Below are 18983 nucleotides of genomic sequence, written 5' to 3'. Positions count from 1 at the left end.
TGACAGCCTATATACTGTTACTAAATACACAAATTGAACACAAAGAAAGCTCTAAGGATACAATACACATTTGAATGGACAAAAAGATGGAAGGATACAGGACAGGAAAGACACGGGGTTTGAAGGACATGGGACTGGAGGGATACAAGGCTTGAAGGACACAGGACTGAAAGATACAGGGCAGGCAAAACACAGGGTTGGGTGGATACAGGACTGGCAGGACACATAGCAGGCAAAAACACGGAGCTAGAAAGGCTCGGGACAGGAAGGACAAGAGGGACACTAACTGGAGGGGCCAGGAGTTGGAAGGACAAAAGGGACACTAACTGGAAGGACCAGGAGTTGGAAGGACAAGAGAGACACTAACTGGAAGGACCAGGAGTTGGAAGGACAAGAGGAGCACTAACTGGAAGGACCAGGAGTTGGAAGGACAAGAGGAGCACTAACTGGAAGGACGAGGAGTTGGAAGGACAAGAGGAGCACTAACTGGAAGGACGAGCAGTTGGAAGGACAAGAGGAGCACTAACTGGAAGGACAAGAGAGACACTAACTGGAAGGACCAGGAGTTGGAAGGACAAGAGGAGCACTAACTGGAAGGACGAGGAGTTGGAAGGACAAGAGGAGCACTAACTGGAAGGACAAGAGAGACTCTAACTGGAAGGACCAGGAGTTGGAAGGACAAGAGGAGCACTAACTGGAAGGACAAGAGAGACTCTAACTGGAAGGACCAGGAGTTGGAAGGACAAGAGGAGCACTAACTGGAAGGACCAGGAGTTGGAAGGACAAGAGGAGCACTAACTGGAAGGACAAGAGAGACTCTAACTGGAAGGACCAGGAGTTGGAAGGACAAGAGGGACACTAACTGGAAGGACCAGGAGTTGGAAGGACAAGAGGAGCACTAACTGGAAGGACGAGGAGTTGGAAGGACAAGAGGAGCACTAACTGGAAGGACGAGCAGTTGGAAGGACAAGAGGAGCACTAACTGGAAGGACAAGAGAGACACTAACTGGAAGGACCAGGAGTTGGAAGGACAAGAGGAGCACTAACTGGAAGGACGAGGAGTTGGAAGGACAAGAGGAGCACTAACTGGAAGGACAAGAGAGACACTAACTGGAAGGACCAGGAGTTGGAAGGACAAGAGGAGCACTAACTGGAAGGACGAGGAGTTGGAAGGACAAGAGAGACTCTAACTGGAAGGGCCAGGAGTTGGAAGGACAAGAGAGACTCTAACTGGAAGGACAAGAGAGACTCTAACTGGAAGGGTCAGGAGTTGGAAAGATACAAAAAGTACACATCATAAGAACACAGGGTCGGGTGGGTCACAGGCAGTGATGCAAAGCGATTTGAACGTAGCTGCATATCATTGTTTAACTTCCAGAACAACATATGACTTTCCTTAGGAAGTAATTTTACACTGATTAGCGGTAGAGCTTAACACACCAAAATGATTTTGTACTTCCTTTCAGTTGGATTTTAAAACTCTACACATATTGTACAAACCAAATCTGTGATATACATATTCCAGCTTTTAAACATTCACAAGTATGTTTTCAAATATAAACACTGTTGTGTATTTATCTCAGCTTTACCAGCCCTTGGATTTCCCCATAAACAAAGATCCGTAACGCTTTCGCCCACCATTCCGTGACATGAACAATGTACCATATCTCTTTTCGACTTGTTCCTCCTCACCATCGTCAACGAAAGACTCATCATCCTGGTTTTCGTCTGATCGCTTGCCATAACGACCGTACCTGTACCTAAGACCGCGTCCACTTCCAAGGTTCAATGTCCCATACCGTTTGTCCATAGTGTCCTGGTCGCTTTCGTCCTCACGTTTGATGACGCTTCCATATCGATACAACCGGCCTTTTCCACTTCCCATACTTAGCGTGCCATACCGTTTACCACGGGAGCCGTACCGATAGCCTCCCTTGTTCCTATTATTACCAAGGAACAGCATACCGTAACGTTTTCGTGGGTACCCGTACCTAGATGACCCCATGAAGGTCGTGCCGAATCTCTTAGCCACGTTAGATTCGGGGTATTCGATGTCTCCCATTTCTTTGCTTTCATCGCTGGAAAAATCAACATCATCCGATCCCGTCATGCTATATGCGTCCATCAAGCAAGCATCCGGGTTATCAACACATCGCTGACACACGTCATAAGCTTTATCTTCCATACAGCATGTCGTCAGTTGCACAGCAATATCTCCCGGAAGTCGTGAGCACCGGAAACAGATGCCAGCTACATCCAGGTCTTTGTCACAGCGCGTGCCCTCTGACATGTCACTGACCGGGATAGATACTTCCTTTTCTGCCGAAACATAGGCAATGGCGTACACCAACACACTGAATCCGATAGCTCGAATCATCTAAAACAAAAAAGGCGGAAAAAGAATTATGAACAGCTGCAAAGCATTGCATCATACTCAACGACCAGCTCTTGGTTTGAATACCCATGTATGTCACACCAAAGGATAACAGATACAATGAGCAGAAGTGAGGTCATGAAATGCATGCCCACATTTCATTCTGTATTTCTGACTAATTACTCCATAAGCAAAAAAAAATAGATTTCGCCAATAGCAAGAGGTCGACTACGACAGAAGTCTTATGTACTGATTATAAACCGTAAGGCTTAAAGTAATAGATTGAGTTGAATATGTGTACAAGGTATCGAGAAGATTGTAAGGGGAATTGAAAGCTCTGGGGCGGACAGAGAGACGGAACCTGATTCAAACAAATATGGCTGTATAGTGAATGTATATTAAGCTCCATATAGCCAGTGTACTGGAAGTGTTTTGGTAACTTGTTGTCACTGGCCATAACTACTTACACCAACAACGGGTCATTGACAGTTCAGATAAAGGGCGTTGGCCAATGTGCTTTCATTAACCTAATCTTTTATAATGTGTCAAAGAGATGTAAACAAACAAATTATCGTGAAATGATATTTTGTTCACACTTTCTGGTTGGCTAAAATAGTGGCAAGAAAAGATTTGATGACTTGTACAAACGCTGGCTTACTTGATGTTTCCATATTAGATGATGAATTACTTCCACCTGGTATTGTTCAACTTGTCCAATATCTTACACACCATTGCAACATTGACTTACAATTACTCCGAAGTATTGAAGAATAGACTTTTTTAATTGTCTGATGTCTAAAAGAAAACAGTACATATTTACAAATTTTCGTACAATTGAAACAACCATTCTCTATACTATTATAGACGTTTGATTTCGGTTATTGTATGGCTATATTACCTGAAAAACTACAACCTCGGACTTTGTCCACGGTTAATATTTTTCTCACGTTGATAAAACCAAGTATATACCTCATCAGCAGGCTATACTTGTATAATTATTTGAACATCGATAAATAACAAAAAAGGATATAAAATACCCCCAATCCACTTTACAACCTAAATAACTGGATCGAATACCTGACGTTACAGTTGCACTTTTTTGTGCAAATAGAAAAATCGATCACAGACAATCTAGACTAAGACCCCACCACATTGTATAGCGTCAGGAAAAGGAAGGGGAAATGTCGAACAACTCCCATTCAAACTTGCATTTCAACAAATGATACCGATAACAAATCCTAATGACTGTTTCATGTTTAAAAGACCATAGCGAATCTCAAAATGTCAATAACACGTTTGGATGGTACGGTTATGGCAATTCTAAAGGTGCATTAAGGGAGTTGTTTCACACAAAAACACAGCTTTATATCAATATATATCGGTTGACATAACGGTCCGGTAAAAATACCATGTTGTAAACAAAAGAGTGCGGCAACAGTATTGCGTAATTCAGAAATCATGGTCGAAACAAAAGGGTGCACCATCAATGCAACGTCATCACGAAGTCGTGTTTAAAACAAAAGGGCGCGACAACAGTATACTGTCATCATATGATGCCATGTTAACAAAACGCTGCAGCAACAATTTACAATAATTGACATTACTTAGGTTAATACAAGGAATTGTAAACCTAAGAGAGGTGATATACCACGAGGCCAGAGGTCTCGGAAAAGTCTCGATCAAAAAGTAAACAGGTACGGCAACAGTACACCGGCATCATACGATGTCAGGATTACAATAGGGTCGGCAACAGTACACCGGCATCATACGATGTCAGGTTTACAATAGGGTCGGTAACAGTACACTCGCATCATACGATGTCAGGTTTACAATAGGGTCGGTAACAGTACACCGGCATCATACGATGTCAGGTTACAAAAGGGTCGGTAACAGTACACCAGCATCATACGATGTCAGGTTTACAATAGGGTCGGCAACAGTACACCGGCATTATACGATGTCAGGTTTACAATAGGGTCGGCAACAGTACACCGGCATTATACGATGTCAAGTTTACAATAGGGTCGGTAACAGTACACCGGCATTATACGATGTCAAGTTTACAATAGGGTCGGAAACAATACACTCGCATCATCCAAAAGTTACATGGGTAAGTCTAGTTAAATCCGAAAGTCACCTGGGTAAGTCTATTTTAATCCAAAAGTCACATGGATAAGTCTAGTTGAATCAGAAAGTCACATGGGTAAGTCTAGTTAAATCAGAAAGTCACATGGGTATGTCTAGTTAAATCCGTAAATCACATGGGTAAGTCTAGTTAAATCCAAAAGTCACATTGGTAAGTCTAGTTGAATCAGAAAGTCACATTGGTAAGTCTAGTTAAATCAGAAAGTTACATTGGTAAGTCTAGTTATATCCAAAAGTCACATTGATAAGTCTAGGTCGACCGTAAGTCACATGGGTAAGTCTAGTTAAATCCAAAAGTCACATGGGTAAGTCTATGTCGACCGTAAGTCACAGGGGTAAGTCTAGGTCGACCGTAAGTCACAGGGGTAAGTCTAGGTCGACCGTAAGTCACATGGGTAAGTCTAGGTCGACCGCAAGTCACATGGGTAAGTCTAGGTCGACCGTAAGTCACAGGGGTAAGTCTATGTCAACCGTAAGTCACATGGGTAAGTCTATGTCGACCGTAAGTCACATGGGTAAGTCTAGGTCGACCGTAAGTCACAGGAATAATTCTAGTTAAAATCACAATACAATAGATGATATGTCACAGACAGACAGACTGGGAAAACATGCAGTAATAAGTGACATATCTCAGCCGACCTATTACCTCATGTTTTGGTCGTAGTCACGCTCAGGACTCTCGTTAAGCAGACGAGATACAGCGATTCTTTCGATTTCTTATCGAGTAATCTCTTTATGCTAATCGTATTATAGTGGGAATCTGTGGAAGTGTGTTCTCCGATGGAAAACATGTTCCAATCAGACATATCAAGTGTTGTGTTGTCACCCGTGTTTATATTCTAAATATTATTATATTGGTGATCAGTTGGTTGTGGTTTCTATTTATCATTGTGTACCTTTGATGTCGGCTAATGTTACCAGCAATCAGAACGCTCCGATATCTGCCATCAGCATTTGTATAAAGACTCAATACATGATGGAAAGCGAGACCATAACAACAATTGATTCCGGTCCGGATCTATATTGTAACGTTTTTACAGGTTTTAGACATCAAAGGAAACGACATCGAAACGACACAATTTAGTACAGATTGTGCAATCGCGACAGAACGTAAAAAAAGTCGAGTTGAGGGGTGATGGTGGACGAGAGCATTCTCAGTTACGTATTATGGGGACGGCTAGTGGTAAATGTAGTATCCGTGGTTAATACAGCGAAAGTCAGGCGATCACGTGTCGGACAATTTCATATAAATCACTAACATAATCCTCGAATTATCACGCCATTCCCGCCATTCGGTCGATACAAATTACTTGTTTATGGAGCAACGTTGATCCAGTACTTCATGCAAGGGCATCCCCGTCAAATTCTATGTATCTTTCTCGCATTCTAATTTGTCTTCCTTACATATTCTTGTTTTTCCTTTCATATATCTGTACTTCTGTCATTGCATTACATTGTCAGTTTACCATTTGAAATTTGATTGATGTACAATATTCTTTTCATTTCCCGTATATCATATTTCCATATTTTGTGTTACAGTCAGATCGGCATACTTTCGATGTTGTTGATACCATACCCATTGGATTTAGGATGACACTTACACGTTGGTTCTTTAGCAACAATCGTCGGTACCCACGTGATCTGTCTTCGCATATAGCTCCGATCGATCCCGTTGGGACACTCGCACGAACAGTCTTTTATTTATGAATTTATTCGTGAACTTTATCCAGTATTCTGATCAGCTCCGTAACAAAATGGCTTCGGAAAATCTTACCAATCAGAAATGTCGTTTTATATGGTCATTTGTTTGTTTGGCAAGATGTCGGATGACAAACAATGCCGACCCATGGGCGCAGCCATCTAGTCTAGTTCTATTTTCCAGCCGAAGAAGAGCTTCATTAATAAGATGAATTTTGATTGGTCTATCAAAATATGAATATTAACGTCAAACCAAAGGTTGTCAAGCCAGTGCTCCCACGGGTCAAACGAGTGATACGTAGAGAAGACTCCGTTGGGACCGACGATGTCTAGCAACAAGCACTTAGACGAACACGAGCTAAAATTATATCAATAGATGGCGCTGTTGGACACACACTGTCCGTTTTCCCGTGAAGGCCTTATGTAAAAAAGATACAATTTTCTAACACAATTCAATTGAATACAAAACCTAACTTTGAATGAATTGGACAATTCCTACAATTTTAGAAATCGTGAACTATTCCGTATTGTTATTATATGTTGTTTACCTACGGTAACATTTCCAATTCCTTCGACTCTACTCAAGTTTTTTCCGATCTTATACCACTACGTTATTGTGATCGTGACGGTAATCAGGTTAGTTTGTGTACTTCTGGACCTGTGCTAAAGGTAGACCTTTGTTTTTATGTGCAACGTATATTGACTATATGGACACCCTCAATATATTGAAGAAATGTATAACTTAACGTCTTCATTTTTATTAACAGAAATTAGTTACAGCTGTACTCCGACAACATAGACGTTCTCTACCAATTTCGCTAGCTGAACGTTTGAAGACACCCTCAATGAGTAATGATTGATGAACTTAATTTTAATTATATTGGTCACCTCTCCCAGGTCAAATGCATATTACTTTCAACAATATTCTTCAAACCCAGGAGCGCTGGAAACAAACAAAATGTATTCTTTGTAGATTGAAGGGCTTTAATGTGATTTATCATAACTCTAAATCCTATTACCCCCTAGATTTCGTCCCTTGGTAGGCGGTGAAGTTTTTAACATTTAGATGAACGTTTGATGCTACGAAAATTGTGATTCTGGCCAACCCCTAGGGTAAGAGGGGAGTCTGGTCAACCCCCAGGAAAGGAGGGGAATCTGACTAACCCCCAGGGGTAGAGGGAAGTCTGACTAACCCCCAGGGGCAGAGGGAAGTCTGACTACCCCCAGGGGCAGAGGGGAGTCTGACTAACCCCCAGGGACAGAGGGAAGTCTGACTAACCCCCAGGGACAGAAGTAAGTCTGACTACCCCCAGGGGCAGAGGGGAGTCGGACTAACCCCCAGGGACAGAGGGAAGTCTGACTAACCCCCAGAGTTAGAAGGGAGTCTGGCTAACCTTCAGATGCAGAGGGGAGTCTGGCTAACCCCCAGGGACAGAGGGGAATCTGACTAACCTTCAGAGTCAGAAGGGAGTCTGGCTAACCTTCAGAGGCAGAGGGGAGTCTGGCTGACCCCCCGAGTCAGAGGGGAGTCTGGCTAACCTTCAGATGCAGAGGGGAGTCTGGCTAACCCCCAGGGACAGAGGGGAGTCTGACTAACCCCCAGAGTCAGAAGGGAGTCTGGCTAACCTTCAGAGGCAGAGGGGAGTCTGGCTGACCCCCAGGGACAGAGGGGAGTCTGACTAACCTTCAGAGGCAGAGGGGAGTCTGGCTGACCCCCCGAGTCAGAGGGGAGTCTGGCTAACCTTCAGAGGCAGAGGGGAGTCCGACCCTCAGTTTTTAATCTATATGGGACGTGTTGGATGGTTAAGTCATTAATTTTTAAGGTTGAAGGAAATTTCTGATGGCCATGTTTTGAAAACAAAAACAAAAGAATAAAGATAAACTATAGATAAATGTCAAGTGGCAAGGCAATCCGCCCTTTTGTCAAGACACAAGTAAATTACAAATGATCACACTCATTCATTTCATCACTAAAAATCACCTGTGGCCAATTATCATCCACATTCCATGCCGGTTTTTCTCTACTCTACCGCACTCGATTTCCCGATTAATTTTTGGAACATGTCATTGATTTGGCTCCTGAACACCTCCTGTAATTATTTTACGACAATTTACGTCTAACTGACCTCTGTGACAATTCCTGAGGAACACTGTTATAGATTGGTTTGTTTATCCGTTTGACCTTGACCTTCGTAAACTTTTTCCGGGAAGATGTACCATATAGTTTTCGTTTTGGCATATCAAAGCAAAATACTCCGTGTGGTAGGTAACTGGTGAAGTTAAAACAAGCAAAGAAGAGATACAGACGAGGGGTAGCGTGTTTCCAATTTTCCCGCCATGTTTCCACGATAAACTCCCCAGACAGGAAGCACTACCGGAAACGCCACTACATGTGAAAATCTGCTGATATCAGCTGATCAATAGCGACGAAAGGGCCTAATAATTCCTTAGTTATTACAGAGCCGACAGTCATCTGGAAATTAACAGTTATGTCGCCCCAATCATTAGGCCGATAATGGCGGGAAATGGTCACGTGGTCTCTGATGGGGAAGTTGACGGGAAATGGCGCGTTTTATTGTTAAGTTCCCGTGTTAGCTAGGAAATGGCAAAGTTACATAGAAATCTCATTTCCGTGAATACTGAAAGAAGTTCGACACGAAAGTAATGGAGTAATGTGACTTTAGTGCTTTATCGGTTTTCTGTGAATGGAATTAAAAATATACTTACCACATGATTTCACGTAATCACAAGAATTGCGTTTCGGCCATGTTGGGTACGAGGGCACTACGGACAAAATAGAGTCATGTTTTGATCTGAATTGTATGTTTCCACGGAGGTTAGCCGAGTCCTGTTCTAGTTCTGCGATAAGCTTACTCGTTATTGCCCCCAAAAAGTAACATGCTGATACTATGGCATACATAGCCTTATTCCTTCTATACCGTAACATGACTCGTAAACGTTAATTTCAGCTTGCTGTCGCGGATACCATTCAATGTATTTGTATGGTGAAAGCAATTGGAAATTCAATATGGTAAGATTGGGCATACATTCTAACATATGGATTCTGAATACTGACACACTTTTAAATCAATATAATGCTGAACTTCTTGTCAAAAATAGCATGGTAATGATATTAGCTGTCTGTATTCTCGTGTTTATTACCCGACTGAATAACGTGTGCGTCCGTGCGTTAGTGTAAGCGTCCGTCCGTATGGCCGCGTAAACCTTGTATACACTATATATATCGCGAACTTCAGCAGATGTAATACATATTCACATCAAGACACCACACCGTAAAGTTCTGCAACCGATTTCATATAGGTGATCATTGGACATATATAAAGGTCAAAGGTCACAGTTAATCACATTTGAAACAAAAACCCGTGTATACTGTACTGTATCTCATGAATTCTTGGTCAGATTTAGTATATCTTCTCACCATACCCTCACACCATCAATTTTACACCTGATTAGACACGTTCTATGCAATGATAGATGATATGACACGAAAGGCGATTGACATATAGTTCATTAACGGGTTCAATAAATTACACTTTAAACAAACACGAGTGTAATATTCTATTTATCTCAGGACTTTTGTTAATAAAGTTAAGCTTTTTGAAAATTTGCATATTCGACAGGCGAATTTAGACTCTTTCCTGCAGAGACAATCGTGCGATGTTATATATAGCATTATGACGCCATGAACTATTTATGACGTCACAATAGTGTTATAACACGTGTCTTATGATTGTATTTATGACATTGCCGTATTCCCAAGTAATACGGGCCAAATCAGGTGGGTGGCTCCTCTACTCCCGCACACTATCGTAGCCCTATCATATTATGTATTGTGAACCTCTTCCACAAGCCATTGCTGGCTCCTTTACGATCTCCCTAGATGTAAATGTCAGCGCCGTGTGTAATAACTCTAGTGTCTATTTGATATACTAGCCCGTGTTCATTCACAAAACCAATGGGCGACGATCCAAGTAGAAACTATTGGAGAGACGATAAACAAGGGGGCTGGAAATAAACAGAATATATGGTGATATATACTTAACGATTTGTAACCTCTTATAGAAAGGCACGATACATTGTTCCTTAAACAATCAGTGTCGCTACTGTAGTAATAAATCTGACTACAGTCCACGAAGTAGACAACAGAACTATATGGAAATACATTGTATATGGAATTGAAATGGAAACGACAACCATTATACTAAACAACAACTTTGAATAAACACATTAATTTAGAACAGAACTTCAATTGAAAAGAGCATCAATTAATAGATCATCAATTATTCTTCAATGATCTGGAGGTATCCCAGATTGCATTCGTAAACACTTCCGGTGTAATTAAAGGATTTCTAAGGAAACCTGTACTTTCAGTATTGACATATAAATGTAACGCATTTTTTTTTTCTTGAAAAATATCTTAAAAATTTACAGATCAAAAACACTTGTTAACATTTGCTGTAAATCATTTTGACCGGAAAGAGATTGGACACGGTGAGGCAGGAAGCCGACACCCTGGCGCTATCGTTCCTGGCACAGAATATCGTTTCTTTTGTTGCCAAGATGCCCCAAATGTACTGAACTAGACATTTCCAGCTGGGCGCGGGTTTGAGCGGGGTCATAACTTGTGTGACTGTAAATCAAAGACAAACGATACATTTGTGAAAATAATAATCTCGATTGTACACATTTGACACTCGATGATTTTTGATATTACCTCTACGTTAAAACCTCGTTTACGATATGAAATCGAGATCCACATCCACAACCTCGCCAGAATAGGGTAACGGATATAGAACTGCTGACGTTAGCAGATCCTGATACTTGAGGTTATATACTGGTATACTGCACTGAATGACCTAGTGTTACAGATCTATACAGTCGGCGAGGCAAACTCTCTGGGGTCAATGGCTTCAATGTTATAATAAAACGGTTAAGATATTATAATGAATATTCTAAGATTGACTATAAAACACATATATTTAACAGTCCAGGGCTCGAGGGATCGTGAGCTTGTTATATATCCATTACGGACCCATTATCTAACATCCCATGGCCTCTAATACTTTGTCCTCTGGTGTGAAGCCCAAACAATCTCACCGACATCTCATCCCCAACGCCTCGTTCCATTACTACCCGTCTTCTAACTTATGCAGGTAACTTCCATGGAAAACTTTATTTGTTACAGTCGAATGTTATACACAGTAGGATAATTGTTATGTCCAAACAACCTTAAAAATACCTGAATCAACAACATTATCTTGTGATTTGCTAACTATGAAGTGCAAATATCAACAGGGAAGTTTGCTCTGGACTGAAGGTACAGTTTCCTCTGGACACGATACCTACCTTAAAGTGGAACCAAGCGGACTACCAGAGGTAGTGGACGGAGCACGCCTCTCACTAAAGGTATAACGTTGGGCCTCGACAAGAAACACGGTGAACTATTTACCCCGTGGACATGTGTCTCACGTATGGTGTGAAATTTGCTCAGAACATGCGTCTCACATAAGGTATTAAGTTTGCCGTGGATATGTGTCTCACTTAAGTTGTTAAGTTTGCCGTGGATATGTGTCTCACATAAGGTGAAAAGTTTGCCGTGGATATGTGTCTCACATAAGGTGTTAAGTTTGCCGTGGATATGTGTCTCACATAAGGTGTTAAGTTTGCCGTGGATATGTGTCTCACATAAGGTGTTAAGTTTGCCGTGGATATGTGTCTCACATAAGGTGTTAAGTTTGCCGTGGATATGTGTCTCACATAAGGTGTTAAGTTTGCCGTGGATATGTGTCTCACATAAGGTGTTAAGTTTGCCGTGGATATGTGTCTCACTTAAGTTGTTAAGTTTGCCGTGGATATGTGTCTCACATAAGTTGTTAAGATTATCCTGTACATGCGTGTCACCTAAAGTGTAAGGTGTTTGCCCTTGACATTTGTCTCACGTAAGGTGTAAAGTCAGCCATGGACATGAGACTCGCTAAAGATATCAAATCTGAGAATAGCTGACGGTGTGCAGGATTTCCTCTTGAATAGATCCAAAGACAAGCAGTAAAACAATTCACTTTTATACCAATTGATTCGTTAAAAATGGTTCACATTTTGGAACAAGAATATTACGACGTTATATGTATCTTTGAGGCGGTTATTTGATTACAAAAACCATATTTTTCGAAATACTGGGATTTGTTCATTGATTTCTGATGTAAAAAAAAATAACAATTTACAACGGAATGGTGTCGTCAATTTCACCATAACAAAGCATTAGTAAAGACACTATGTCAACTGGGAAAGCTGGTAGAATCCCCGTAAATCTTGTATTATTACCCAACACAGAGTTGTATAGGAAATCAATGCCAGTATATTACCTGCTGAAAGGCCTATCTCAGTCACAGCCGGCTAACTAGACCATCATATCATTTAAAGTGTCTTAGTGCCATGTCAAATTAATTGTATGACCTGTTTTTTAATGGCGATTTTCTGTTGACTGTAAAGCTTGCTTTGTCGAACTAATGCGTAGTGTCGTGATCTCGGCATTACCGTGAGTTGGGAGTCTGGATGGTACCATTGTAGTACCAAAGCATATTACCCATAATTACCAAACAACAATCCAAGTTAAAAAGGATGTCGGTTCTAATTATCTACAGCGTATCTAAATGAAACACACAACGCCCGCATCAGAATCAATACAACGTCTTCCATACGAACGTCAACTCGACATGTGTCTCCTTTCACAGCCAGGTCACGTGATGATGTGGTGATGTAATAATGTCCCTGGGTCACTCGACTGTTGACATTCCCCAGAAGTTCTGATAGTTCATTGGCCGTTAACTTGCCAAGAAAAGCTAACATAGCTAAAACGACAATCGTCTGGAACCAGGGCCATTTTTGTTTTGATTGATTATAGAGTGTAACGTTCTCGCAAAGCCATGGTCATTGGAGGAAAGATGTCAAGGAGACACCAACATTTGTGACCATATAAGGAAGGATGTCAGGGAGACAACAATAGACAGGTAAATGTGACACCATCAGAGTTGTGGGGCGAACACAAACCTTGATATTTCTCTGGTACGTGTATGTGTTTAATACGGACATGCATTAATTAATGAAACACATTCTCCATACAAACGTAATGATCAATCCTTAAAAACAATAACACTTTAAACGATGTCAGACCATACGGATTTACCCAGACCAATATGACCAGGCATGACTAAAGACGCCAGATTATTATAAGGGCCAGATATGACCAAAGACACCATCCCAATATCATGCCAACTTGACAAAAGACACGAGACCAATGCATAATACTACTATAGTAATAATAGCCAAGGATGCTAAACCAGTATAAGGTCATACATGACCACACCTACCAGACCAATATAATACCAGAGATGAGGAAAGACACCATACCAAGAAAATACCAGAGGTGGCCACAGACGTCATACCAATAAATACCAGAGATGACGAAAGACGCCATACCAATAAATACAAGAGGTGGCCAAAGACGCCAGACCAATAAATACCAGAGGTGACGAAAGACGCCATACCAATAAATACTAGAGGTGACGAATGACGCCATACCAATAAATACCAGAGATGACGAAAGACACCATACCAATAAATACCAGAGATGACGAAAGACGCCATACCAATAAATACCAGAGATGACGAAAGACGTCATACCAATAAATACCAGAGATGACGAAAGACACCATACCAATAAATACCAGAGATGACGAAAGACGCCATTCCAATAAATACCAGAGATGACGGAAGACGTCATACCAATAAATACCAGAGATGGCCAAAGACGTCATACCAATAAATACCAGAGATGGCCAAAGACACCATACCAATAAATACCAGAGATGACGAAAGACGTCATACCAATAAATACCAGAGATGACGAAAGACGTCATACCAATAAATACCAGAGGTGACAGAAGACGCCATACCAATAAATACCAGAGGAGACGAGAGACGCCATACCAATAAATACCAGAGGTGACGAGAGACGCCATACCAATAAATACCAGAGATGACGAAAGACGCCATACCAATAAATACCAGAGGTGACGAAAGACGTCATACCAATAAATACCAGAGATGACGAAAGACGTCATACCAATAAATACCAGAGATGACGAAAGACGCCATACCAATACATACAAGAGATGACGAAAGACGCCATACCAATAAATACCAGTGATGACGAAAGACGCCATACCAATAAATACTAGAGATGACGAATGACGCCATACCAATAAATACTAGAGATGGCCAAAGACGCCATACCATTAAATACCAGAGGTGACGAATGACGCCATACCAATAAATACCAGAGATGACGAAAGACACCATACCAATAAAACCAGAGATGGCCAAAGACGCCATACCAATAAATACTAGAGATGACGAATGACGCCATACCAATAAATACTAGAGATGGCCAAAGACGCCATACCAATACATACCAGAGGTGACGAAAGACGTCATACCAATAAATACCAGAGATGGCCAAAGACACCATACCAATAAATACCAGAGATGACGAAAGACGTCATACCAATAAATACCAGAGATGACGAAAGACGTCATACCAATAAATACCAGAGGTGACAGAAGACGCCATACCAATAAATACCAGAGGAGACGAGAGACGCCATACCAATAAATACCAGAGGTGACGAGAGACGCCATACCAATAAATACCAGAGATGACGAAAGACGCCATACCAATAAATACCAGAGATGACAAAAGACGCCATACCAATAAATACCAGAGATGACGAAAGACGTCATACCAATAAATACCAGAGATGACGAAAGACGCCATACCAATACATACAAGAGATGACGAAAGACGCCATACCAATAAATACCAGTGATAGCCAAAGACGCCATACCAATAAATACTAGAGATGACGAATGACGCCATACCAATAAATACTAGAGATGGCCAAAGACGCCATACCATTAAATACCAGAGGTGACGAATGACGCCATACCAATAAATACCAGAGATGACGAAAGACACCATACCAATAAAACCAGAGATGGCCAAAGACGCCATACCAATAAATACTAGAGATGACGAATGACGCCATACCAATAAATACTAGAGATGGCCAAAGACGCCATACCAATACATACCAGAGGTGACGAAAGACGCCATACCAATAAATACCAGAGATGACGAAAGACGTCATACCAATAAATACCAGAGGAGACGAAAGACGCCATACCAATAAATACCAGAGATGACGAAAGATGCCATACCAATAAATACTAGAGATGGCCAAAGACGCCATACCAATAAATGCCAGAGGTGACGAAAGACGCCATACCAATAAATACCAGAGATGACGAAAGACGCCATACCAATAAATAACAGAGGTGGCCAAAGACACCATACCAATACATACCAGAGGTGACGAAAGACACCATACCAATAAATACTAGATATGACGAATGACGCCATACCAATAAATACTAGAGATGGCCAAAGATGCCATACCAATAAATACTAGAGATGGCCAAAGACGCCATACCAATAAATACTAGATATGACGAATGACGCCATACCAATAAATACTAGAGATGGCCAAAGATGCCATACCAATAAATACTAGAGATGGCCAAAGACGCCATACCAATAAATACTAGATATGACGAATGACGCCATACCAATAAATACTAGAGATGGCCAAAGACGCCATACCAATAAATACCAGAGGTGGCCAAAGACGCCATACCAATAAATACTAGATATGACGAATGACGCCATACCAATAAATACTAGAGATGGCCAAAGACGCCATACCAATAAATACCAGAGGTGACGAAGGACGCCATACCAATAAATACCAGAGGAGACGAAAGACGTCATACCAATAAATACCAGAGGTGACGAGAGACGCCATACCAATAAATACTAGATATGACGAATGACGCCATACCAATAAATACTAGAGATGACGAATGACGCCATACCAATAAATACTAGAGATGACGAATGACGCCATACCAATAAATACTAGAGATGGCCAAAGACGCCATACCAATAAATACCAGAGATGGCCAAAGACGCCATACCAATAAATACCAGAGGTGACGAAAGACGCCATACCAATAAATACCAGAGATGACGAAAGACACCATACCAATAAATGCCAGAGGTGACGAAAGACGCCATACCAATAAATACTAGATATGACGAAAGACGCCATACCAATAAATACCAGAGGTAGCCAAAGACGCCAGACCAATAAATACTAGAGATGACGAATGACGCCATACCAATAAATACTAGAGATGGCCAAAGACACCATACCAATAAATGCCAGAGGTGACGAAAGACGCCATACCAATAAATACTAGATATGACGAATGACGTCATACCAATAAATACCAGAGGTGACGTAAGACGCCATACCAATAAATACCAGAGATGACGAAAGACGCCATACCAATAGATAACAGAGTTGACGAAAGACGTCATACCAATAAATACCAGAGATGACGAAAGACACCAAACCAATAAATACCAGAGATTTCGAAAGACGCCACACAAATAAAAGACCAAGCCCATGGAAAGACCGAACCAAGCCGAGGAGAAAATCAAACTTTTTCTTATAGCATCACAATGTAACAGAAGGATAGGATGCCATGCGATTTCTGCCATCCTAAAAGAAGGCGACCGCTAAACACGTTGGCCATACCGTTACTTAAACACTGAGGTTATACCACTCTTCATAGGGATTGCTAACAACAAGTTTAGATACATGCGACTCTTTTATAATGTATAAACCTATCGGGACAATCGTTGTTCAACAACTCTTTAGGCTTTGATAGCATATATCGGTGGTCACCGCTGACCATTGTCCGGTAGATTAATAGCGCTAAGAGGACAGAGACACACCTATCGATTTACCATCCATGATCCATTGTCCGGAAATCAAACTGGACATCTAGGATAATACGTTGTTTATATCATAGATCCAAAACATGATTGACACGCGCCAATGCACGCGATTACAAGTAAAAGCACGTGAAATGACCAGAGCAACGATGTGACAAACAACAATGGATATCATGATCAGCATTATTGTTCCGGGAACATTGTAACCTAATCGGATATAAGAATAATTGAAGCTAGGTAGTCCGTACAACTTAATTAGAGAGAGTCTAAAAAGGACAAACGATGAGTAAAGGGACAAACATTGGACATATTTCTACCGGTATGAAAACAGCATTTTGAGGAAAGCAAACCGTGATACAAACTAACAAAAGTTTAAAGGAGGGTACATCTTAAGAAGTTTTGTTTTCTTTCAAAATCATATATGGACTGAATAAACGAATATCAAAAAGGAGAATCAATGAGCGGAACATAATTTGACAAAGACTTCAGTGAAAAAAAAATAGGCTGAGGTGAGGAGTCTTACCTTGGCTGCGTCCGTCCGGTCTGCCGGGAGTGCGGCTCCTGAGGACTGTAGGTGTTCTTATAATGGCAAGGGTGATCAATATAACGCCGCAGAGTTAGCGAGTGATGGAATCTACCAGGAGCATGTTGTACAGGTATAGTGACATTTTACCGCTTCAACACATCAGAATTAACGCCTCCGAGATCACACTGTTCCGACAAACAAATATTATCCCGTGTTCAATGAACCAATCCAAACAACTTCAGTTTCTGTAGCATGTATTTAAATGTTGATCTCTGATTGGTTACATTTGATACAATGCTATCGATAGTGTATATTTAACACGTAATGCGCTATCCAGGCCATTAGTTATACAAACACGCTCACTGAAGGACACAACATAACTTAATAAAAATATCCAATTGTGTTGATAAATATATCCTGAACCATAGATAATATTAGTTTACTAATAAGGTGATGGATTCCACATACATCTTTTCATCATTGATGTGCGTGCCAGATTTTATTTGCTTGTCAGGGAATGGAGACATGGAACAACTTCCATGGTCGTTCCGGGGAAACTTTCCCCCGTATCCATACCGTCTGTTTCAATAAGACAGATACAAGATGCTGGCTTTCAAAGAGCTCGTTTGGTTCGGATTAATCTAGATTGTAATCGGCGGCGTGACGGCGTGTCGCCCACGCGCTGACAGGGGTTTGTACGCCTGTGCTGTATTGAATCCTATCACTTTACAGTGGAATTGGTGCTGATTTGTGGTGGGTGTAGGCATGGTACATGAAATTAAAACTAAATTTTCAAATCCAAGACATTTTGGCAATGCTTAAACTTTCAAAGCAATCTAACAGAGTGCATAAAACACAATACAAATTCTCGAAGGACAATATGTCGAAAATGAAGAATGACAAACTAGCGTAGTAAAATTGTTTTGATATATAGAACAGATATTGACAAGCCTTGTTACAGAGACCCGTCCAGCGAACTTTCAGTACAAAAGGAATTCCCATGTCAGGTCGGTTTATTGATAGCCGTTAACGTTACTGATAGTGCTCTAGACAGTATATGATATGAGTATCGTATTAAGAAGCATCACTATATCATGCTGGCATTCCTTGCTCCTGTCTCCGGGTCTTTGTGACGACCCAATATTTATTCTGTGATAATTGAACATATATCCTTTGTTCTCGCTAATGTAATCTATGTATACCGAAGCCAATTGCACGAAAACAGCCAATACAAAGGCAACGCATTAAAATATACTTTACACGTATACTTTTGTTTTGTGTCTAACCATCCGTGTGACACA

The 18983-nt window shown here is 41.1% G+C and overlaps 1 protein-coding gene across 1 annotated transcript; it reads right to left on the bottom strand.

Annotated features, from left to right (window-relative positions):
- Positions 1-948: 948 nt before the first annotated feature.
- LOC117321554 lies at positions 949-17907 on the bottom strand. Its single transcript, XM_033876003.1, has 2 exons — positions 17680-17907; positions 949-2377 (listed from the first exon to the last, which is right to left on the bottom strand). Exon 2 carries the CDS (start codon positions 2375-2377, stop codon positions 1586-1588), a length of 792 nt encoding a protein of 263 aa, XP_033731894.1. The 5' UTR covers positions 17680-17907; the 3' UTR covers positions 949-1585.
- Between the last annotated feature and the right edge of the window lie 1076 nt (positions 17908-18983).

Source organism: Pecten maximus, chromosome 2, assembly GCF_902652985.1.
Source record: "Pecten maximus chromosome 2, xPecMax1.1, whole genome shotgun sequence".
In the NCBI taxonomy this organism is placed as follows: Eukaryota; Metazoa; Mollusca; class Bivalvia; order Pectinida; family Pectinidae; genus Pecten; species Pecten maximus.
The sequence above is the reverse complement of the archived record's forward strand: the minus strand, read 5'-3'. Positions and strand labels throughout refer to the sequence as shown.